General features: G+C 35.8%; 1 protein-coding gene across 9 annotated transcripts in view; it reads left to right on the forward strand.

Moving 5' to 3' along the window:
• Positions 1-24,636, forward strand: part of WDR19 (WD repeat domain 19) — a 202,483-nt gene that overhangs the window by 66,718 nt on the left and 111,129 nt on the right. For all 9 annotated transcript variants that reach the window (XR_013165826.1, XM_077136609.1, XM_077136612.1 and 6 more), the window contains 5 exons: positions 14,241-14,311; positions 14,782-14,954; positions 15,045-15,159; positions 16,058-16,164; positions 16,872-16,994. Coding sequence is in view for 8 of the 9 variants with exons in the window: in XM_077136609.1 (XP_076992724.1) it covers positions 14,241-14,311; positions 14,782-14,954; positions 15,045-15,159; positions 16,058-16,164; positions 16,872-16,994 (589 nt within the window). In the remaining variant the exon portion in view is untranslated. The remainder of the gene's footprint in view (positions 1-14,240; positions 14,312-14,781; positions 14,955-15,044; positions 15,160-16,057; positions 16,165-16,871; positions 16,995-24,636) is intronic.

The raw sequence follows: 24,636 nt of genomic DNA on the forward strand, positions 1-24,636 counted from the left end.
TTCCCGGAGGGAAAGGAAAGACACTCTAACAGTAGCAGGGACTGAGTCCAACCAAACACCAATTGTGGCATTAATAAATAAATTCTGACTGCTAAAAATAGGCCCCCAGCTCAGGTGAAACTGGTCAAGTCAGAAGTCTCTTATTGGGCTAACCGAAAAAGAGGAAAGGGGATGAAACAGAGGCTTTTGTGGCTGTTTCTACAGAGGCTTGGCTGCCTCTGGATTCAGCGGCGGGACTACTTGGGCTGCAACGGGCCCAGGCATAAGCAGAAATGGACTGCGTTCAGGGCTGTCTCCCGCCTGAGCCTTCCCCAGGGGAGGGGTGAAAGGCAATTCAGGTGGAATACCTCTCTGAAGGAATTCAGAACCCAGGGCCTGGCAATTTGAAGCCATTAAAACCAGCCTACAACCTCTCCTCTGTCTCCACCACGCCCCCAGTAGGGAGAGCCTTCCAAAGTTAAAGGAACCACAACATCTTTGGCTGGTGGGATCCGCAGGCAGACAAGCGCCACATACTGGGCAGGGTAAGAAAAACAGAGCCCAGAGACTTCACAGGAAAGTCTTTCAACCTGCTGGGTCTCACCGTTGGGGAAAACTGACACAGGTGACTCCTTCTCCCTGATAGGAGGCCAGTTTAGTCCGGGAAAACCTGACTGGAGTCTGTTATACCTATGTAGACCCTCCTAAGGATGGGGAGGGAAAAGACACCTTACAAGCAGGACAAGAAACAAGAAAACAAGAACTGACAAATTACCCTCTGTTAAACAAAACTTAAGCTAGAGGCCCAGAAAAAGCTGAACCGAAGGTCAAAGAACAGATAGACAACAAACTCATCTAGCAAGAAAACCCTAGGTAAGATAAGTGAAAGCAATCTCCAGAATAAACTAATGAAGGTAATTAAATGTCTAGATGCCAGCAAAAAATAACAAATTACAGCAGGAAAATTGAAGATATGGCCCAGTCAAAGGAACAAACCAGTAGTTCAAATGAGATACAGGAGCTGAAACAATTAATTCAGAATATACGAACAGAAATGGAAAACCTCATCAAAAACCAAAACAATGAATTAAGGGATGACATGAGGAAGGCAAGGAATGAACAAAAACAAGAAATGGAAAGTCTGAAAAAACTAATCACAGAACTTATGGGAATGAAAGATATAGTAGAAGAGATGAAAAAAACAATGGAAACCTACAATGGTAGATTTCAAGAGACAGAGATTAGGATTAGTGAACTGGAGGATGGAACATCTGAATTCCAAAAAGAAACAGAAACTATAGGGAAAAGAATGGAAAAATATGAGCAGGGACTCAGGGAATTGAATGATAATATGAAGCGCACAAATATACGTGTTGTGGGTGTCCCGGAAGGAGAAAAGGGAGAAGGAGGAGAAAAACTAATGGAAGAAATTATCACTGAAAATTTCCCAACTCTTATGAAACACCTAAAATTACAGATCCAAGAAGTGCAGCGCACCCCAAAGAGAATAGATCAAAATAGACGTTCTCCAAGACACTTACTAGTCAGAATGTCAGAGGTCAAAGAGAAAGAAAGAATCTTGAAAGCAGCAAGAGAAAAGCAATCCATCACATACAAGGGAAATCCAATAAGACTATGTGTAGACTTCTCAGCAGAAACCATGGAGGCAAGAAGACAGTGGGATGATATATTTAAATTACTAAAAGAAAAAAACTGCCAACCAAGAATTCTATACCCAGCAAAATTGTCCTTCAAAAATGAGGGAGAAATTAAAACATTTTCAGACAAAAAATCACTGAGAGAATTTGTGACCAAGAAACCAGCTCTGCAAGAAATACTAAATGGAGCACTAGAAACAGATACGAAAGACAGGAAAGGTGTGGAGAAGAGTGTAGAAAGAAGGAAAATTAGATTTACATATAAAATACAAAAGGCAAAATGGTAGGGGAAAGTACTACCCAAATAGTAATAACACTAAATGTTAATGGATTGAACTCCCCAATCAAAAGACATAGACTGGCAGAATTGATTAAAAAACAGGCTCCTTCTATATGCTGTCTGCAGGAAACACATCTTAGACCGAAAGATAAACATAGGTTGAAAGTGAAAGGTTGGGAAAAGATATTTCATGCAAATAACAACCAGAAAAGAGCAGGAGTAGCTATACTAATACCCAACAAATTAGACTTCAAATGTAAAACAGTTAAAACAGACAAAGAAAGATACTATGTACTAATAAAAGGAACAATTCAACAAGAAGACATAACAATCATAAATATTTATGCACTGAACCAGATTGCCCCAAAATACGTGAGGTAAACCCTGCAAATACTGAAAAGGGAAATGGACGCATCTACCATAATAGTTGGAGACTTCAGTTCCCCACTCTCATCAATGGACAGAACATCTAGACAGGATCAATAAAGAAACAGAGAATTTGAATATTACAATGAATGAGCTAGACTTAACAGACATTTATAGGACATTACACCCCACAACAGCAGGATACACCTTTTTCTCAAGTGCTCATGGATCATTCTCAAAGATAGACCATATGCTGGGTCACAAAGCAAGTCTCAACAAATTTAAAAAGATTAAAATCATACACAACACTTTCTCAGATCATAAAGGAATGAAGTTGGAAATCAATAATAGGCAGAGAGCCAGAAAATTCACAAATACGTGGAGGCTCAACAACACACTCTTAAACAACCAGTGGGTCAAGGAAGAAATTGCAAGAGAAATCAGTAAATGTCTCTGGGCAAATGAAAATGAAAACACAACATATCAAAACTTATGGGATGCCGCAAAGGCAGTGCTAAGAGGAAAATTTATTGCCCTAAATGCCTATATCAAAAAAGAAGAAAGGGCAAAAATTCGGGAATTAACTGTCCACTTGAAAGAAATGGAGAAAGAACAGCAAACTAACCCCAAAGCAAGTAAAAGGAAAGAAATAACAAAGATTAGAGCAGAAATAAATGAAATTGAGAGCATGAAAACAATAGAGAAAATCAATAAGACCAGAAGTTGGTTCTATGAGAAAATCAATAAGATTGATGGGCCCTTAGCAAGATTGACAAAAAGAAGAAGAGAGAGGACACAAATAAATAAGATCAGAAATGGAAGAGGAGACATAACCACTGACCTCACAGAAATAAAGGAGGTAATAACAGGATACTATGACCAACTTTACGCTAATAAATACAACAATGTAGATGAAATGGACAAGTTCCTAGAAAGGCATGAACAACCAACTTTGACTCAAGAAGAAATAGATGGCCTCAACAAACCAATCACAAGTAAAGAAATTGAATCAGTAATTCAAAAACTTCCCAAAAAGAAAAGTCCAGGACCAGACGGCTTCACATGTGAATTCTACCAAACGTTCCAGAAAGAATTAGTACCAACCCTGCTCAAACTCTTCAAAAAAATTGAAGTGGAAGGAAAGCTACCTAATTCATTCTATGAAGCCAACATCACCCTCATACCAAAACCAGGCAAAGATATTGCAAAAAAGAAAACTACAGACCAATCTCCCTAATGAATATAGATGCAAAAATCCTCAACAAAATTCTAGCAAATCGAATCCAGCAACACATTAAAAGAATTATACATCATGACCAAGTAGGATTCATCCCAGGTATGCAAGGATGGTTCAACATAAGAAAGTCAATAAATGTAATACACCATATCAACAAATCGAAGCAGAAAAATCACATGATCATCTCAATGATGCAGAGAAGGCATTTGAGAAGATTCAGCATCCTTTCCTGTTGAAAACACTTCAAAGGATAGGAATACAAGGGATCTTCCTTAAAATGATAGAGGGAATATATGAAAAACCCACAGGTAATGTCATCCTCAATGGGGAAAAACTGAAAACTTTCCCCCTAAGATCAGGAACAAGACAAGGATGTCCACTGTCACCACTGTTATTCAACATCGTGTTGGAAGTTCTAGCCAGAGCAATTAGACAAGAAAAAGAAATACAAGGCATCAAAATTGGAAAGGAAGAAGTAAAATTATCACTGTTTGCAGATGATATGATACTATACATCGAAAACCCTGAAAAATCCACAGCAAAACTACTAGAGCTAATAAACGAATACAGCAAAGTGGTAGGTTACAAGATCAACATTCAAAAATCTGTAGTGTCTCTATACACTAGTAATGAACAATCTGAGGGGGAAATCAAGACACGAATTCCATTTACAATCGCAACTAAAAAAATAAAATACTTAGGAATAAATTTAACTAAAGGGACAAAAGACCTATACAAAGAAAACTACAAGAAACTTTTAAAAGAAATCACAGAAGACCTAAATAGATGGAAGGGCATACCATGTTCATGGATTGGAAGACTAAATATAGTTAAGATGTTAATTCTACCTAAATTGATTTACAGATTCAACGCAATACCAATCAAAATCCCAACAACTTACTTTTCAGAAATAGAAAAACCAATAAGCAAATTTATCTGGAAGGGCAGGGTTCCCCGAAATGCTAAAAGTATCTTCAGGAAAAAAAAACGAAGCTGGAGGTCTCACGCTGCCGGACTTTAAGGCATATTATGAAGCCACAGTGGTCAAAACAGTATGGTACTGGCATAAACATAGATATATTGACCAATGGAATCGAATATAGTGCTCAGATATAGACCCTCTTATCTATGGGCATTTGATCTTTGATAAGGCAGTCAAGCCAACTCACTTGGGACAGAACAGTCTCTTCAATAAATGGTGCCTAGAGAACTGTATATCCATATGCAAAAGAATGAAAGAGGACCCGTATCTCACACCCTATACAAAAGTTAACTCAAAATGGATCAAAGATCTAAACATTAGGTCTAAGACCATAAAACATTTAGAGGAAAATGTAGGGAGATATCTTATGAATCTTACAATTGGAGGTGGTTTTATGGACCTTACACCTAAAGCAAGAGCACTGAAGAAAGAAAGAAATAAATGGGAGCTCCTCAAAATTAAACGCTTTTGTGCATCAAAGAACTTCATCAAGAAAGTAGAAAGACAGCCTACACAGTGGGAGACAATATTTGGAAACGACATATCAGATAAAGATCTAGTATCCAGAATTTATAAAGAGATTGTTCAACTCAATAACAGAAAGACAGCCAACCCAATTACAAAATGGGAAAAAAACTTGAACAGACACTTCTCAGAAGAGGAAATACGAATGGCCAAAAGGCACATGAACAGATGCTCAATGTCCCTGGCCATTAGAGAAATGCAAATCCAAACCACAATGAGATATCATCTCACACCCACCAGAATGGCCATTATCAGCAAAACAGAAAATGACAAGTGCTGGAGAGGATGTGGATAAAGAGGCACACTTATTCACTGTTGGTGAGAATGTCAAATGGTGCAACCACTGTGAAAGGCAGTTTGGCGGTTCCTCAAAAAGCTGAATATAGAATTGCCATATGACCCAGCAATACCATTGCTGGGAATCTACTCAGAGGACTTAAGGGCAAAGACACAAACGGACACTTACACACCAATATTTATAGCAGCATTATTTACAATTGCAAAGAGATGGAAATGGCCAAAATGTCCATCAACAGACGGGTGGCTAAACAAACTGTGGTATATACATGTGGTGGAATATTATGCAGCTTTAAGACAGAATAAACTTTTGAAGTATGAAACAACGTGGATGGATCTTGAGAACATTATGCTGAGTGAGACTAGCCAAAAACTAAAGGACAAATACTGTATAGTCTCACTGATATGAACTGACATTAGTGAATAAACTTGGAATATGTCGTTGGTAACAGAGACCATCAGGAGATAGAAATAGGGTAAGATATTGGGTAATTGGAGCTGAAGGGATACAGACTGTGCAACAGGACTGGATACAGAAATTCAGAAATGGACAACACAATACTACCTAACTGTAATGTAATTATGTTAAAACACTGAATGAAGCTGCATGTGAGAATGGTAGAGGGAGGAGGGCTGGGGACATAAATGAAATTAGAAAGAAAGATAGCTGTTAAAGATCGAGATGGTATAATCTAGGAATGCCTAGAGTGTATAATAATAGAGAAATGTACAAGGTACAAATTTTAAAAATGTTTTTGAATGAGGAAGAACAAAGGAATGTCATTATTGCAGGGTGCTGAAAATAGATGATAATTAATACTTTAAAATGTCACCTTATGTGTGAGACTAAAGCAAAAAATGTTTATTTGTTACAAAATTTATATTTTGACTAGAGCATTTCCTAATATAACTCATGTAGATAGTTTGATTGAACGTCATAAGTACTTGGAATCTCAGGTAGGACATGAGATTTTGTTGGTTTGTCCAGAGTGATGCCCCGATGAATCCCAGAGTGATTTGATCAGTGACTGGAAAAGTATTTGCAAGACCCCTTCAGGGAATAGTGAGAGCGGGGAGTAATTCAGTTTCCCCAAGTTGAATTCTTCATATTCTCACAAGCAGCATGGACAAGGAAAGCTCTAGGCTGAGCCCCCAGTCTTGGGGTTTGTTCACGTGAAACTTAACCCCACAAAGGATAGGTCAACTCTACTTAAAATTTAGGCCTAAGAGTCACCCCCAAGAGAGCGTCTTTTCTTGCTCAGATGTGGCCTCTCTCCCCAGCCAACATGATGAGCAGTCTCACCACCCTCCCCCTCTCTGCGTGGGACATGACTCCCAGGGGTGTGGACCTTCCTGGCAACGTGGGACAGAGATCCTGGAATGAGCTGAGACTCAGCTTCAAGGGACTGAGAATAACCCTAGAATGACCTGAGAATTAACATCAAGGGATTGAGAGAACCTTCTCGACCAAAGGAGAAAGAGTGAAATGAGACTAAATGTCAATGGCTGAGAGATTCCAAACAGAGTCGAGAGGTTATCCTGGAGGTTATTCTTACGCATTAAGTAGATATCACCTTGTTTTTCAAGATGTAGTGGAGAGGCTGGAGGGAACTGCCTGAAAATGTAGAGCTGTGTTCCAGTAGCCATGTTTCTTGATGATGATTGAATAATGATATAGCTTTCACAATGTGACTCTGTGATTGTGAAAGCCTTGTGTCTGATGCTCCTTTTATCTACCATATCAACAGAAGAGTAGAACATATGGAATAAAAATAAATAATAAGGGGAACAAATGTTAAAATAGATTTAGTTTGAAATGCTAGTGATCAATGAAAGCAAGGGGTCGGGGTATGGTATGTATAATCTTTTTTTTCTCTGTTATTTCTTTTTTTGTTGTCTTTTTATTTCTTTTTCCCAATCGATGCAAATGTTTTAAGAAATGATGAATATACAGCTATTTGGTTATATTAAGAATTACTGATTGTATATGTAGAATGGAATGATATCTTTTTTTTTTTTTTTTTTTTTTTAAGAGAGAGGGAGGAAGGGAAGGAAAGACAGAGAGAAGGAAGGAAGGATAGAAGGAAGGAAAGGAAACATCTTTAAACATTTTCTTGTTTTATTGTATTTTGTTTGTTTGTTTGTTTTTTACATGGGCTGGGGCCGGGAATCGAACCGAGGTCCTCCGGCATGGCAGGCAAGCACTTTGCCCGCTGAGCCACCGCGGCCCGCCCATGGAATGATATCTTAATATTTTGTTTGTTAATTTGTTTTAATCAATAAAAAAAAAAAAATAAGATATGTGATAGTTAAAAGCAAAAATTATAATATTGCCTGATAGGATGTTCAGTGCATGAAGATGCATGCATTACATAAGACAACTACAGTATAAAGGGGCAGGCAAGTTTTTATATGATACGATTTCTACATTACATTTGGAAATGATAAAATAGTGATTCCAGATAGAACATAGAAAATTAAATATATACTGTAAACCCTAGGGTGACACTTAAACTGTACAAAGGGATATATAAGAAACACTAAAAAACACAAGAGATAAATTTAAATTGATTACTAAAATATTCAAATAACCTGAAAGAAGGCAACAAAGGGGAAACAGGGAAAAAAGAGGAAATAAACTGAAAACAAATAATAAGCCAGTAGAACTAAATTTAAACATATTACAGTAAATATAAATGATGGTTAATAGACAAAGACTGTTAGAATGGATTTTTTTAAATGACCCAAGTATATACCATCTATAAGAAACACACTTCAAATATAATTATATAAGTAAATAAAAGTGAAAGTATAGAAAAAGACCATGCAGATACTAATTCAAAGAAAACTGGAATGGCTATATTGATATCAACAAAATAGATTTCAGAGTAAAGAATTACTCAGGATAAAGAAAAATATCAATATTGATTGAAGGATCAGTTCACCCTGAAGACATAACAGTCTTAAATGTATATGCACCTAAACAGAGCTCTAAAATACTTGAAGTAAAACCTGACAGAATTACACTCGGACCCCAGTGGAGCCCGCCACTGGCCACTTGCCTCCCAGGCCAGTCACCTGGAGGCTACTCTTACACAAGCTTCAGCTAGATGTTGCTATGTATCATGGTTTGCTAAACAGCGACCAAAACCATTTCTTACAATTCTAAAGAAGACCTAAGGCTCTATCTGAGACTTGACAAAGATTCCACATTCTATAATTACTTTCCAGAAACCTCCTGATGGTTTCCTAGGCCAGAGAAGTCCTGAAACCCAGAGGGGCCAGCCTCTCCAGGACATCACCTAGTTCCTTTGCTCTATCCTTTATTATTGATAGCCCTTTCTAATATGAAAAAGTGAGAATGAACATAGCCCGAATACCCCTAAAGATTGGGAGAAAGATCAAAGGAGAAGGTGAAGTCATAACAGAGAAGATAGATTTTAACAAATGAGTATGGTTGCTAAATCGTTATATTGATATTTTTCTTTCAGTCCAGTGTCTTGGAGCAGCTAGAAGGAAAAACCTAAAATTGTGAAATTTAACCCATACCAAACACTGAAATATGTTCTATAACTAATTGTTACAGTGTGTTTCGAAATTTATTGCTTTTTTATATATACCTTATTTTTTCACGGTAAAAAAAGAAAGAAATGAATAAGAAAAAAAACTGACAGAATTAAATGAAGGAGGAAACATTTTAACAATAATAGTTGCTCAGTAATGTGTAGAACAGCTAACAGAAGATCAAAAAGGAAATATAAAAGTCTTGGACAATGCTATAGACCAAACCTGACCTAGCAGACATCTATAGAATACTCTACCCAACAACAGTAGTGTTTTAGTTTCCTACTTGCCAAAACAAATACCATGCAATGGGTTGGCTTAAACAATAAGAATTTATTGGCTCATGGTTTTGCAGACTACGAGAAGTCCAGATCAAGGTCTCATCAAGACAACACTTTCTCCCAGAAGATTGTGGCATTCCAGAGCTGGCTGCTGGTCCTTGGCATTGTCACATGACAATGCACATGTAGGCTCTCTTGGCTTCTCCTTTCTTTTCCAGGTTCTATTGACATTCAGCTCTGGCTACTCTCTCTGGCTTTTTTCTCTCTCTGTGATTTTCCCTGTAAGTCCTTCTGTAAAAGAATTAAGATCTTCCCAACTCACTTGGGCATATCATAAGCAAAGTAACCTCATCAAAAGGTCCCATTTATAAGAGTTCACGGCCACAGAAATATACCAAATCTAAGAAGACGTTTTTCTGTTTACATAACTCCTAACCAGAAGCAAAATCTTTGTTTTTTTCAAGCTCCCATGAAACATTCACCAAGATAGACTATGGTCTATGCAAAACAAGGCTTTAACAAGTTTAAAATAATTGAAGTTGTACAAAATATATTCTCCGACCATAATGAAATCAAATAAGAAATCAGTAACAGAAGGGCAACATGAAAATCTCTGATAACACTTGGAAATTAAATGAAAACTTCTAAATAATTCTTGGATCAAAGAGTAGGTCTCAAAGAAAAAGAGTACATGGAATCGGATTAAAATGAATATAAAACATGAGAAAATATGTGGAAGGCAGTTCAAACAGTGCTGAGAAGGAAATTTATAGCACTGAATGTTTATATTAGATAAGAGGAAAATTCTCAAATCAACAATTTAAGTTCCTACCTCAAGAAAATAGAAAAAGAGAGCAACATAAACAAAAAAGCAAGTAGAAATCAGAAAATAATAAAGACGAACAGAAATCAGCGTAATTGGAAATGAAAAAACAGTACAGAAAAATCATTGAAACTGGTTCTTTGAAAAAAAATCAATTGCTTTGATAAACGTCTACCAAGACTGACAAAAAATAGAAAGGACATAAGTCACCAGTATCAGGAATGAAATAGGGATATCACTACAAATCCTGAAGCCATTGAAGAAATAAGAGAATACTGTAGACACTTGATGTTCAAAAATCCAACAACTTCGAAGAAATGGAACAAAAACCAAAGCTACCAAAATCTAACCCAGATGAAATAATTTGAATAGTCCTGTAATTATTAAATAAATTGAATTTGTAAATTAAAAGCTCCTGAAAAGTAAATCTCCAGGCCCAGATGGTTTCAGTGGCAAATCCTATCAAATATTAAAGAAAAATTAGCACTAATTTTCCATACTCCCTTCCAGAAAATCAAAGAGGAATTAATACTTCCCAGCTCATTTTATGAGTCTACTATTACACTTATACCAAAACCAGATGAAGACAGCACAAAAAAAAAGGAAACTCTAAACCAATATCTCTCATGAACTTGAAAACAAAAATGCTCAAAAAAATTAGCAAACTGAATCCAACATTTTATGAAAGAGATTATTCTTCGTGACCCAGTGAGATTTATTCAGGCATGCAAGGCTTCCTTAACATTGCAAAATCAATGTCATCCACCACATCAGTAGGCTAAAGAAGAAAATCCATATGGTCATATCAGTTAACTCAGAAGAAGCGTTTGACAAAATCCAGCACCCATTCATGGGAAAACCTGTCAGCAAGTTAGGAATAGAGGGGAATTTACCTCAACTTGATAAAGGGAATTTACAGAAAACCTACAGCTAGTTTCATACTTAGTGGTAAAAGATGCCTTCTCCCTAGGATTGAGAACAAGGCAAAGTGACAACTCTCATTACTCTTACTCAACTTGGTACTGTAAGTTCTAGCTACTGCACTAAGGCAAGAAAAAGAAATAAAAGGCGTGTAAATTCAAAAGCAAGAAATAAAACTATCTCTGTTTGCAGATATGTAATTATCTATATAGAAAATCTTAAAGAATATACAGAAAACAAAAATCCTAGACCTAAGAAGTTGAGCAGGTTCCATAATATAAGATCAACACACAAAAATCAGTTGTGTTTCTGTATCTTTACAATGAACATGTGGAAAAAAATTAAAAACACAATACCAATTTCACTCCTTTCAGAGAAAATGAAATACTTAAGTACATACTTAAAAAACATTTATAAGATCTGTATGCTAAAAATTACAAAATGCTGACAAAGAAATAAAAGACCTAAATAAATGAAGACATGCTATGTCCTTTGATTGGAAGACTCAACATAGTGAAAGTATCATTGTTCCCCAAATTGATCTATAGATTTAAAAAAGTTCATATCAAAATTCCAGCAAGATTTTTTGTAGACATAGACAAGCTTATTCTAAAATATATATGGAAAGGTACAGATCCTGGAATAACTAAAAACAATCTTAAAAAAGAATAAAGCAGGAGGGACTATTCTACCCAATATTAAAACTTACTATATAGCTATAGATATCAAGGTTATGGTATTGGCAGAGGGATGACACATAAATCAATGGAACACGATAGAGAAATCAGAATTAGACCCACCCAAATGCACAGCTGATTCTTGACAAAGGTGCAAGAATAATTCAATGGAAGAAAGTCTTTTTAACAAATGGTGTTGGAGCAATTTGACATCCATTTACAAAAATAAATAAACCTTATTCTAAACTTCACACCTTAATAAAAATTAATTTAAATAGATCAAATGGACTTAAATGAAAAATGTAAAACTCTAAAACTTTTCAGTAAAAATAGAAAATCTTCTGGATTGATGACTAGGCAAAGAGTTTTTATACTTGACTCCCAAAGTGTAGTCCATAAAGGAAAAATTAGGCCTTGTCAAATTTAACTTTTTTGCTCTGCAAAAGACCCTGCTAAGTGGTTGAAAAGACAAGCTACAGATCAGCAGAAAATACTTGCAAGCCACGTACCCAACAAAGGACTAGTACCTGGAATATATAAAGAACTTTCAAAACAATCCAGTTAGAAAACAGGCAAAAAATATGATCATTCATTTCGCTGAAAAGGATAACAAATGGCAGATGAGCACATGAAAAGATGTTCAACATCATTGGCCACTAGTGAAAAGCAAGTTAAAACCATAATGAGGTTCACTACACATCTATTGGAATGACAAAAATAAAAGAATAATGATAACATCAAATACTGGCAAGGACAGAAAGAAATTGGATTCCTCATACATTGCTGGTGAGAAGGTAAAATGATACAGCCATATATTCACACAGAAATCTGAACATGAATGTTTATAGCAGCTTTATTTGTAGTAGTCAATAACTGGGAACAATTCAGATGTCCTTAAATGGGGAAATGGTTAAATAAACTGTGGTACATTCATACCATGGGATACCACTCAGCTGTAGAAAGCAATGAGCTATTGATATACACAACTTGGATGAATCCCCAGAGAATTACGTTGCCTGATAAAAGCCAAACCCAAAAGATAGTACTGTGTAATTCCATTTATGTATCATTCTTAAAATAACAAAATTACAGAAACAGAGAACTTAGTAGTAATTGTTAGAAGTTAGGTTGGGGCTGGGGGCAGCAGTTTGAGAGGGAGGTGAGTGTGTGTTTAAAAAAGCATCACAGTGATGGATTTCTGCTGTATCTTGACTGATCATGTCTTTGCATGACAAAATTGTATAGAATGGAATACACATGCACGTAAATATACAAGATGGGTACAAATAAAACAGGGTGTTTTCGTTTGCTATAGCTGCCGGAATGCTGTCTACCAGAAACAGAACTGCTTTTTAAAAAGAAAGTTTATTATTTCAAATTTACAGTCTAAGGTCATGAAAATTTCCAAATTAAGGCATCCAGGGAAAAATACCTTGATTCAGAAAAGGCTGGTAGATCCAGAACACCTCTTTCAGCTAGAAAGGCACATGGCCATGTCTCTAGCTTTCTTTTCGCATTTCATAAGCTTCCCTGGGGTTGTTTTCCTTATACATCTCCAAAGATCTCTGGCTGTGTGTTCTGTTGATTCTGGTGACTCCAAAGCTTTTTCCCAAAATGGTTCCCTCTTAAAGGACTCCACTAGCAACCCCACCTTGAGTGAGTGGAGACACATTTCCATGGAAACCATCTAATCAAAAGTTACCACCCACAATTGTGTGGTCATATCTCCATAGAAGCAATAAAAAAGATCCCAGCCAATAGTATTGAATGAGGATTAAAGAACATGGCTTTTCTGGGGTACACCACAAATTTAGACTGGCACAGGAGGACTCAGAATAAAATTGGTGAATTGTATTAATGTCAGGATCCTAATTGTGATATTGTATTATAGTTTTTAAAGACATTATCATTGGGGGGGACTGGGTCAAGGGCACACAGAATCATTCTGTGTTATTTCTTATAACTGTATGTGAATCTACACTTATCTCAAAATTAAAAGTTTAATTAAAAATAATGAGGAAAAATGTAAGTGTAAAGCATTGTGAGGGGAGAGATAGGAAGGAGGAAAGAAAGAAGACATGGAAGCAAAAAATGCTACAACCATCAGGTACTAACACAGTGCTGCACACTTTCATTTATATTACATTTTTTTTCCCAGTAACCCTATGAAGTAATATGCCCCCATTTTTCATAGCTTTCAACCTAGACCTTAGGTTGAAAGAATCTAATGTTCTTTCTGTTTTTCACTTCTTTTTGCACGAAAGAACTCTTTGGGGTGGGGGTGGGGGGACATTGCAAACAGATATCTGTTTCTTACAGTAATTAATACTGCTCCAACTCAGGAGGACGTCTTCCACTCAAGCTTTTCTTCAGGACAAATTTAACCTCTTTGTTCCTAGAACTGTAATTCAGAGAGTTAAGTGAATACCTCCCTACTCCCCACCCCGCACACACACTAGATTTAAAAGATAAAATATAAATAAATAATACATTCTAATATTTTCTTACCATATCCAGTGGACCATCCTGTACACCCCATTTTGTAGGCCACTAATCTGTTCTATAGTACATAAATATTTATGAACTGAAACAGTATTATTTAAAGCTTGTGCTTCAAATGTGTATATATATGTATGTTTTAATTTTTCAGCATTAAAATCCATGACCTGGCAGAATTAAAAGACATGTATGCTATAATCAACCTGGATGATGAAAATAAAGGTATTAATTTTTCTGAAGCAAATTGACATTTTATTATTTCAATTATAGAAAGTACTGTTGTATTCGTTGTTATATAATTTATATTCATTGTAGGAGAAATAAAATTAATACCCTTCATCAGGGTGCTCTAAAATAGCCTCCTAATTTTAATCAATATGCTGAGTCATACTACTTGACCAGAATTATGTGAATCTACTTTGATCCAGAGATTTTATAGTGAATTTTATCCTAATTCCAGTTGTAAAATGTAAATTTTTTTATACATTTTCCGTTTGAGCCCATATTGAATGAGTCATTGAACATATTCATATGATACTCCGTGGTAACTTTCCCAATCTAAATAAAGACAATTTAAACTATTGAAACACTAGAAGATTTTTAGGCCTTTGATAGCTTAAAGGAAAATAGTTGCTTGCTTGTCTGCAGCAGTGTATTTGTTTTCCAGTAATCATTTCTTCTGTCAATTTCAGGGTTGGGCACCTTGTCCTGGACAGATGATGGCCAGTTGTTGGCATTGTCTACCCAGAGGGGCTCACTCCACGTTTTCCTGACCAAGCTTCCCATACTTGGTGATGCCTGCAGTACAAGGATTGCATATCTCACCTCCCTCCTTGAAGTCACAGTAGCCAACCCTGTTGAAGGAGTATGTAAATGATTTTATTTTTATTTTATTTATGAATAAAATCAAAACAGCCATATAGCAGTTGATTTACTACTGTTCTTTATATTTTAGGAGCTACCAATCACAGTTTCTGTTGATGTAGAACCCAGCTTTGTGGCAGTAGGTCTTTACCATCTGGCTGTGGGAATGAATAATCGAGCTTGGTTTTATGTCCTTGGAGAGAATGGCAAGTCTAAATTCAGTTGATGTATTCTTATATATGATGCGATTTCTGTTATCATTTGGAAAGCACTAAAAGTTCTTAAGACCAAGAAATTTGAATTGCAATCAAAATTTGTTCTACTATTCTTTTTTAGTCAAACATCTTTCTATCCTACATGGTTTTGTGTATCCTCTAAATAATTTACATAATTTTAAGAGGTTTTATCTTTCATTTTTGTAGTGAAGACAGTGTAATATAGTGGACAGAGTATAAATTTTAGAATTAGAAAGACCTGGTTTCAAATTCCCCCTCTGTCTCTTTTAGTTAAGTGGCTATAGACACATTACCTCTCTAAGTCTTAGTTTTCTCATCCAGAGGATAGGGTACTTCAACTTCTAAGGGATCATCAGAAAAATTAAGTAAAATAAAATTTGTGATTTCCCTTTGTACAATGCCTGTGTTAGGTACTCCTAAGCCTTGTTGGTAGTCAACAAATGATAGTTTCCTCTCCTTTTATTCTTTGAATAATGGCTATTAGTATCCGAAGAGAACCTTGCTCTTTTTCCTCCCTCCAATATTCTATCTCATTCCCTCACTGGAAGTCAGATATCTGTCAGGAATAGAGCAAACCTGAGAATTATTCTTCTGAACAGTGGAAACCATTAAGCTTCTTGTCACTAAGATTCAATTCTTGTTTTTTTGGTACATGTCTTTACTTTCTATTACTTTGTTTCCTGTGAACCATTATAGAATTCCTGATGGCAAATTTATGTGGCAACTGAGATTCTCTTTAAAATGGCTAAACTAAAAATGTAAAGTTCAGAATATACTTGTAGAGGTACACCTTTAAAAATTATTCACAAACCTTTATATAAGATAATTTTACAAATATTTTTCTGTGTTGACTTTAAAACTTTTCCAGGGGTGAAAAAATTGAAAGACGTGGAATACCTGGGAACAGTAGCCAATATTTGCCTTCATTCTGACTATGCAGCTGCACTTTTTGAAGGCAAAGTCCAGTTACATTTGGTAAGTATAATATTGATGTTCTGTAGTTCAGTGATGTTAAGTCGTAAGTTAAGTGATGATGATGAACAGCCTAATAAGTAATTATGAAGAACTTCGGTCAGGGGAGCAACTATGTACAAGCTAGATAGAAAACCAACTGCAGCTGAAGGATTCACATAATCTTACCCTTCTGCATAAGATGTTTAATGAACTTTCTAGCTCTGTTTCCCAGGAAACCTGATAATGTCTCATTTGCTACATTGCTTGTGGTAAAATGGCCCTGATTGGTATCTGCATCTAGAAGGAAGTCTAAATGAACTGTAAGTCCTGAGAGAGTTGCTGTACCTTTGGGTTTCCCCAGATGTGTTGGCTCTTATATTTGGATGTGTTGCTTGTGAGAGATCAAAGAGATACTGGCTCCTGTGAAAATGGCCTTCTAAACCAGGCCATCTCTCACATCTGTTCCCCTACTTTTTGCATCTGGGAAGCCAAAGAGATTAACCACTAGATAGTTGCATAGCGCACTGTGAAAAATGTTCCCAGTAAATAGTGCTGCCCTAGCTGGCAAACGGAGATTACTGTCTGATACCTTTCAGAGTACATTCGGCTACAATACTCTTGTGAATCTGAAAGTTTAGTTGAATTTAAGAAAAATATCCTCCTCCTCACAGATGGATGGTGTAGACCAGGCTTACATTTATGAACTGCTCTTTTTCGTTATGTTTTAGATAGAAAGTGAAATTTTGGATGCTCAGGAAGAACGTGAGACTCGCCTTTTCCCAACAGTGGATGATAAGTGTCGCATTTTATGTCATGTCTTAACTGGTGATTTCCTCATCTATGGGACAGATGTATGTATTTTTTTCTTTAATACAGAACATGGAGATTTCTAATTTCTACTTTCTTGTACTGGTCATATTCCTTTTCCTATTATTATTTTTTTTCTATGTTAAGCCCAGTGCAAGTAATATAGTCACCTTTGATTGATTATATACTTATATAGAGCTCTTAAGTAGGATGATTTACTTCTATCAGGTGCTTTTGTAATTTTGATGGTGTAATGAAAGGGACAGACTTTGGAGTCTGGCAAATCTGTGCTCAATTACCAGTTCTGTTGCTTGTTAGCTATTAAAGATAATATAGTATAGTTTGTAAACATTTTTGAACATTTCTTAAAACATTTCATATCTGTTATCTTGTTCAGTTTCTCAAAGAATTCAGTATTGTAGAAAGGCATTGTTTTCCACATTAAAGAAAGTTATTCAGTATTTCGAAAGTTTATACTTTTTCACATTAAATTATTTTTTTAATGAGCGTATTTGAAAGCATTTTCCAGATTGATTACTGTGTTAGTGCCATGGAAGAGATCTTTTTATTTTGAATGGAATTTTTTCCTTGACTGACTCCTCGGCTAGATCATTGCCCGTGTATAGAAATGTTACTGATTTTTGTACATTAATTTTATATCCCATCACCTTGCTGAATTTGTTTATTAGCTGAAGTAACTTTGCTGTAGATTTCTCAGGATCTTCCAAGTATAGTATCATATCATCTGCAAATAATGAAAGTTTTACTTCTTCCTTTCCAATTTGAATGCCTTTCATTTCTTTGTCCTGCCTGATTGCTCTAGCTAGAACTTCTAGCACAATATTGAATAATAGTTGTGACAGTGGGCATCCTTGTCTTGTACCTGATCTTAGGGGGAAAGCTTTCGGTCTCTCTCCATTGAGTACAATGCTGGCTATCAGTTTTTCAAATATTCCCTTAATCATATTGAGGTAGGTGCCTTTGATTCCTATCATTTGGAATGTTTTTATCAGAAAAGGGTACTGAATTTTGTCGAATGCTTTTTCAGCATCAATTGAGATGATCATGTGATTTTTCCCTTTTGATTTGTTAATGTGCTGTATTACATTAATTGATTTTCTTGTATTGAACCATCCTTGTATTCCTGGTATAAACCCCACTTGGTCATGGTGTATAATTCTTTTAATGTGTTGTTGGATTTGATTTGCTAATGTTTTGTTGAGAATTTCTGCATCTATGTTCATTAGGGAAATTGGCCTGTAGCTTTCCTTTCTTATAGCATCTTTACCCGGTTTTGATATTAAAATGATATTAGCTTCACAGTTGCTATGGAAAACTTTTTGAAATCTCAAAAACCTAAATATAATTTGGATTCATCGGTGAGAAAACAGGACTGTAAGAGTTAGAAGTATATCTTTCTGTCAGATGACTCTCTGACTGTCTTCTTAACATTTGCTATCATTGTACCTGAAGAAAATCACTTTTTCTTCCTAATTTAAAAAAAGCACAAGAGCAAGTTCTTCCATTAACTTCAGTCTTTCTGTTATGTTCACATTTTATAAATCTGCACATTGAGAATGTTCAGTAAATAAATAACATTAAATATAGTGTTACCATGACCCATCACACTTACAGGTACATACACAAAAGAACTAAAAGCATATGTTCACACAAAAACATGTACATGCACGTTCATAGTAGCACTATTCAAAATAGCCAAAAGGTGGAAACAACAAAAGTACCCATCAACAGATGAATAGATAAGCAAAATATGGTATATACATACAATGAAATATTATTTAACCAGAATGATGGGATATTGGTATATGCTACAGCATAGATGAACCTTGAAAATACACCTAGTGAAAGAAGCCAGATACAAAAATGCCACATATTGTATGATTCCATTTATTTGAAACGTTCAGAATAGTCAAATTCATAGAGGCAGAAATTAGATTAGTAGTTGCTAGGGGCTGGGGGGAGGGCTTGAGTCATGACTTCTAATGGGTATGGAGTTGGTTTACAGGTCATGATGATTGTTCTAGTTTGAAAAAGCTGCCAGAATGCAATATATCAGAAATGGAGTAGCTTTTAAAAAGGGGAATTTAATAAGTTACAAGTTTACAGCTCTAAGCCTATAAAAATGCCTAAACTACAGCATCCAGGAAAGATACCTTAACTCAAGAGGTCAGGAACATCTCTGTCAGCTGGGTAGTCATGTGGCTGGCATCTGCTGGTCTCTTGTTACTGGGCTTCATTGCTTTCAACATCTGATCCTGTGGGGATTCCTTACTTTGCTTCACCAGGCCTGTCTTTCATCTCTTGGCTTCCTTTGGCTCTCTCCAGGTTCCAGATTGCTTAACATCTCATGGCAATGTCTGCTGGGTTTCAAACATTTCCAAACATGTTTGAAATTGTTCTTCAATTGTCGGCATCTGTGACAGCTTTATACTGAAATTTCTGTAGGCTCTGTCTCTGTAGACTCTGAGGCTTCTGTCTTTTTTGGCTCTCTCTAAAATTTTTCTTCTTTTAAAGAATTCCAGTAAACTAATCAAGACCCACCTGGAATGGGTAGGGTCACATCTCTGTCTAATCAAAGGCCACACCCACAGTTCAGCATGCCACATCCCCAAGGAGATAATCTAATCAGAAGTTTCCAACAGGGCAGTGCAACAGTGGCTCAGTGTCAGAATTCTCACCTGCCATGCCAGAGACTCAGGTTTGATTCCCAGAGCCTGACCATGTAAAAAACAAACAGTTTCCAACATACATTATTGAATCAGGATTAAAAGAAACTGTTACTCCCACAAAATTGGAACAGGATTAAAACATGGCTTTTCTGGGGTATATAGTACTTTCAAACCAGCACAAAGATAATGTTCTGAAATTAGGTAGTGGTGATGGTTGCACACGTTGTGAATATATTAAAAAAAACCACTGACTTGTATACTTTAACATGGTGAATTTTAAGGTATGTATCTCAAAAAAAGAAAAAGAAATATATGAGTCACACAAAAGAGAGTCAATATATACCTAAATCCCTGAAAGAGAAAAGCCAAAATAGTGTAAGACAACAAACATTCAAACATTCAAAGGTAAAATTCAGACAAAACTTCCAAAAACCCAAGACTTAAATGAGCATATTGGAAGAACATACTTTGTGCCAGGGAAAAATGACCCAGAATGATTAGCTCTAGCTATCAAAGTCACCATACTTCAAAGATAAGGAACATTTTCAATAGCCAGGGAAAAAAAACAAGCCAACCTATTAAGGGAAAAGGTCAAGGTGACCTCAGCCTTATCCACAGAAATATTTAATGCCAGAAGACTGTAAAGCAAATTATAAAGAGATGTTTGCATTTAGGCATAATGAAAGAACAGGGATCAAAATTACCCCCCTATTTGAAACAGTAACAAAAAACTAGACCAAAATATAGGGAAATCCTGATTTTCAAGACCCTGGACATCAAGGAACAAAGGACAGTGATCACTGAGAGACAGAAAACAAGTGAGATGAGACTTAAATACCCCAATCTTACTGCTTTGAGAGTTCTGAAATTGCAGCACAGGCAGGGAGAAGTCAGGCAGAGCCTGGTGCACTTCCTGAGTTGAGGACACAGGGATAGTCCAGAAAGACTAATGCAGTTGGAGTTCACAAGGCAGTGTGCTGAAGAGAAAATGGCTGCAAAAAGGAAGAAATCCAGAGGTCTACAAAGAGTCCTCCTTGAGTATTCAGCAGAATGCTGATCAGTGAATGCATATGAGGAAGCTACCTGAGGTTTGGAAAAGAGCCATCTAAAAGGATTAGCGGTAACATTGTCAAGCAATAGAAACAGCGCCACACTGGAAAATCTCATAATTAACCAGGCACTGACTGCATAGAGTACCTAGAAGGATCCAGACCTTCAATAATTGGGGGACAATCAGCCCTAAATATGGCTCTAGTACTACCTAATAATTTTTCTAAATGAGAACTGAGAAGTTCAAGCATTTTCCAAATAATCTGTGTCTCAAAATAAAGCTCAAGAATATAAAAATATACAATATCCAGTAAAGTAAGACTCACAGTATGCCATGTCCAATAAAAACTTACCAGTCATGCAAAGAAGCAACAAAATATAACCCAAAATGAAGGACAATCAAACAAAACTGATCCAGTTTTTTATAGAATAAGCACACGAGAAAGTAAGACAATTATAACTAACTGTATTCCATATATTCCAAAAGTCAAGTAGAGATAGAGAATATATGAAAGCCAAATTTAACTTATAGAAATAAAAACTACAATAGCAGAGATTTTAAAAATACACTGGACAACTAAAACATTGCAGAAGAAAATATTAGTGAATTTGAAGATGTAGCAATATAAAATATCCAAAATGAAAAACAGAGAAAAAAATATTTTTTAAGAAATGAAATAAACAACACTGAGATATGGGACACGTTCCAACTGCCTAAAAGTCCTGAAAGGAGAGCAGAGAGAAAGTGAACTGAAAAAATTTTAGAAAAAATTCTACATATTTAATGAAACTATAAATCACAAAACAAAGAAGCTCAACACACCCCACGCACAAGAAACACAACAAAAACCAAACTATGGCACATCACAATCAAATTGCTCAACACTAGGTGAGAAAGAGAAACTCTTAAATGCAGCAATCATTAAAAAGACACACTGAGTGCAGAGCAAGGATAGCAGATCTTTCATTGAAAGCAGTGCAAATGGAAGACAGTGGGAAAACATCTATAAACTACTAAAAGAAAAGAAAAATCTGTCAGCCTAGAATTCTATACTTAGTGAAAATATATTTCAAAAATGAGAGCAAACCAGTCAGCCAAAATGATAGCATGAAACACTTCTTTTTTTTAAGAATCAGGATTTTAATTAATTCTCAGTGATAAAAATAAACCCTTGAACTCTGTAAACTATTGCATAAATGCCATCATGTAAAAAAAAATGTAAAAAGTGCTATCAATTTTAAACAATTCACTACAAGAAAAAAAATGATATTAACTTCATGAAATGAGTTAGGAAGAGTTCCTTTTCATCAGTTTTTTGGAAAAGCTTGAGCAGGATTGGTGTTAGTTCTTTCTGAAATGTTTGATAAAATTTCCCTGTGAAGCAGTCTGGCTCTGGGCTTTTCTTTGTAGGAAGATTTTTGATGACTGATTGAATCTCTTTACTTGTGACTGTTTTTTTGAGATCTTCTGTTTCTTCCTGAGTTGGTGTAGCTTGTTTGTGTGTCTTCTGGTATTTGTCCATTTCTAGTTCATTGGCATATAGTTATTCATAGTATCCTCATACGATTTCTTTTATTTCTTCAGTTCTGCAGTAATGCACCCCTTCTTATTTCTGATTTTGTTTATTTGCATCTTCTCTCTTTTCTTCTTTGTCAGTCTTGCTAATAGTCCCATCAATTTTGTTGATTTTCTCAAAGAACCAACTTTTGGTTTTATTGATTCTTTCTGTTGTTCTTTTTTCTCCCATTCATTTGTCTCTGCTTTAATCTTTGTTATTTCTCTTCTTCTAGTTGCTTTTGAATTAGTTTGCTGTTCTTTCTCAAGTTCCTCCAGGTGAGCTGTTCAGTCCTCGATTTTTGCTCTTTCTTGTTTATTGATATTATTATTTAAGGCAATAAATTTCTCTCTCAGCACAGCCTTTGCCGCATCCTGTAAGTTCTGATACATTGTATTCTCATTTTCATTCATCTCCAGATAGCTACTGATTTCTCTAGCAATTTCTTCTTTGAACCACTGGTTGTTTAAGAGTGTGTTATTTAATCTCTATGTATTTGTGAATGTTCTCGTTCTTTGGTGGTTGTTGGGATCCAGCTTCATCCCATTTGATCAGAAAAAAAGTGCTTTGAATAATTTCTGTATTTTTTAATTTGTAAAGACCTGTTTTGTGCCCCAGCATAGATCTATCCTGGAGAATGTTCCACGAGCACTAGAGAAGAATGAATAACCTTGTGCTTTGGGGTGCAATGACCTATATATGTCTGTTAGGTCTAATTCATTTATCAAGTTATTTAAGTTCTCTATTTCCTTGTTAATTTTCGGTTTTGTTGTTCTGTCTATAGAGGAGAGTGGTGTATTGAAGTCTCCTACTATTATTATTGAAACATCTATCACTCCGTTCAGTTTTGCCAATGTCTGTCTCATATACTTTGGAGCTACTTGATTGGGAGCATAAATATTTATGATTGTTATATCTCCTTGGTGAATTGACCCTTTAATTAGTATGTAGTGTCCTTCTTTGTCTCTTATGATATCTTCACATTTAAAGTCTATTTTGTCCGATATCAGTATAGGTTCCCCTGCTTTCGTTTGGTTAAATCTTGCATGGAAAATCTTTTTCCATCCTTTCACTTTCAATCTATTTGTATCCTTGTGTCTAAGATGAGCCTTTTGAAGGCAGCATATAGCTGGATTATGTTTCTTAATCCATTCTGGCCAATCTGTGTCTTTTAATTGGTAGATTTAGTCTGTTAACTTTCAAAGTTATTACTGAAAATGCATTTCCTGATTCTACCATCTTGTCTTTTTTATTTTATTTGTCAGATCTATATATTCTTTTCCCTCTTTCTCTTTGTATTCTTTAAATTACCCTTATTGGTACTCTTCAATTCTGTGCCATCCTCCAGAATCCCTCTCCTGTCCTTTTTTTTCATCCGGCAGAACTCCTTTTAGTATTTCTTATAGGGCCAGTCTCTTGTTGACAAATTATTTCAGGACTTCTTTGTCCATGAAAACTTTAATCTCTCCCTCAGTTTTGAAGGACGATTTGGCTGGGTACAGAATTCTTGGCTGAAAGTTTTTCTCTTTCAGGATCTTGAATATATCATACCACTGCCTTCTCACCTCCTGGGTGCTGATTGAGTAGTTTGAACTCAGTCTTATTTGGTTTCCCTTGTATATAGTAGATTGTTTTTCTCTTGCTGCTTTCAGAATTTTCTGCTTCTCTTCAAAATTTGACAGACTGATTAGTATGTGTGTTGGGGAAGGCCTAGATGGATTCATTCTGTTTGAAATTCGTTGGGCTTCTTTGACTTGTATATTTATGTCCTTTATGAGTGTTTGGAGGTTTTCTCCCATTATATCCTCAACTACTCTTCCTTGCCCTTTACTCCTCTCGTCCCCTTCTGGGACACTAATGATTCTTACATTTGTGTGCTTTGTTTTGTCTATCATTTCCCTGCATTCCAATTCAGAATTTTCCATCTTTTTTGCCATTTGTTGTTTTGAGTCTTTGAACTCAATTATCACTTATTCTTTCTTCTGTCTCTTCAAATCTGCTGTGGTGAGCCTACAGTATGTTTTTTATTTGGCCAGTGGAATCTTTAATCTCCGTGATAACAGCTATTTTTCTGTTTATTCTTTCAAATTCCTCTTTATGCTCTTCTACTGTCTTCTTGATGTCCTTTATGTCATTTGCTATCCCACTTATTTTATTAAGTAGAGTTGTATGAACATCTTTGATTAGTTCCAGCATCTGTGTGTCCTCTGGTGTTTTAATTTGGTCATTAGGTAGGGCTATATTTGTCTGCATTGTGATGTGCTTAGTGATCTTTTGCTGTCTTTGTGGCATATAAATATCTTGATTGATTTACTTTGGTAGTTGATTTCTTTCAGTAGTCTAAGGCCTTGTGTTTGCAGGATGGTTGTACAGCAGGGAGCAGGATACGG

Source organism: Tamandua tetradactyla, chromosome 19, assembly GCF_023851605.1.
Source record: "Tamandua tetradactyla isolate mTamTet1 chromosome 19, mTamTet1.pri, whole genome shotgun sequence".
NCBI classification, from domain to species: domain Eukaryota; kingdom Metazoa; phylum Chordata; class Mammalia; order Pilosa; family Myrmecophagidae; genus Tamandua; species Tamandua tetradactyla.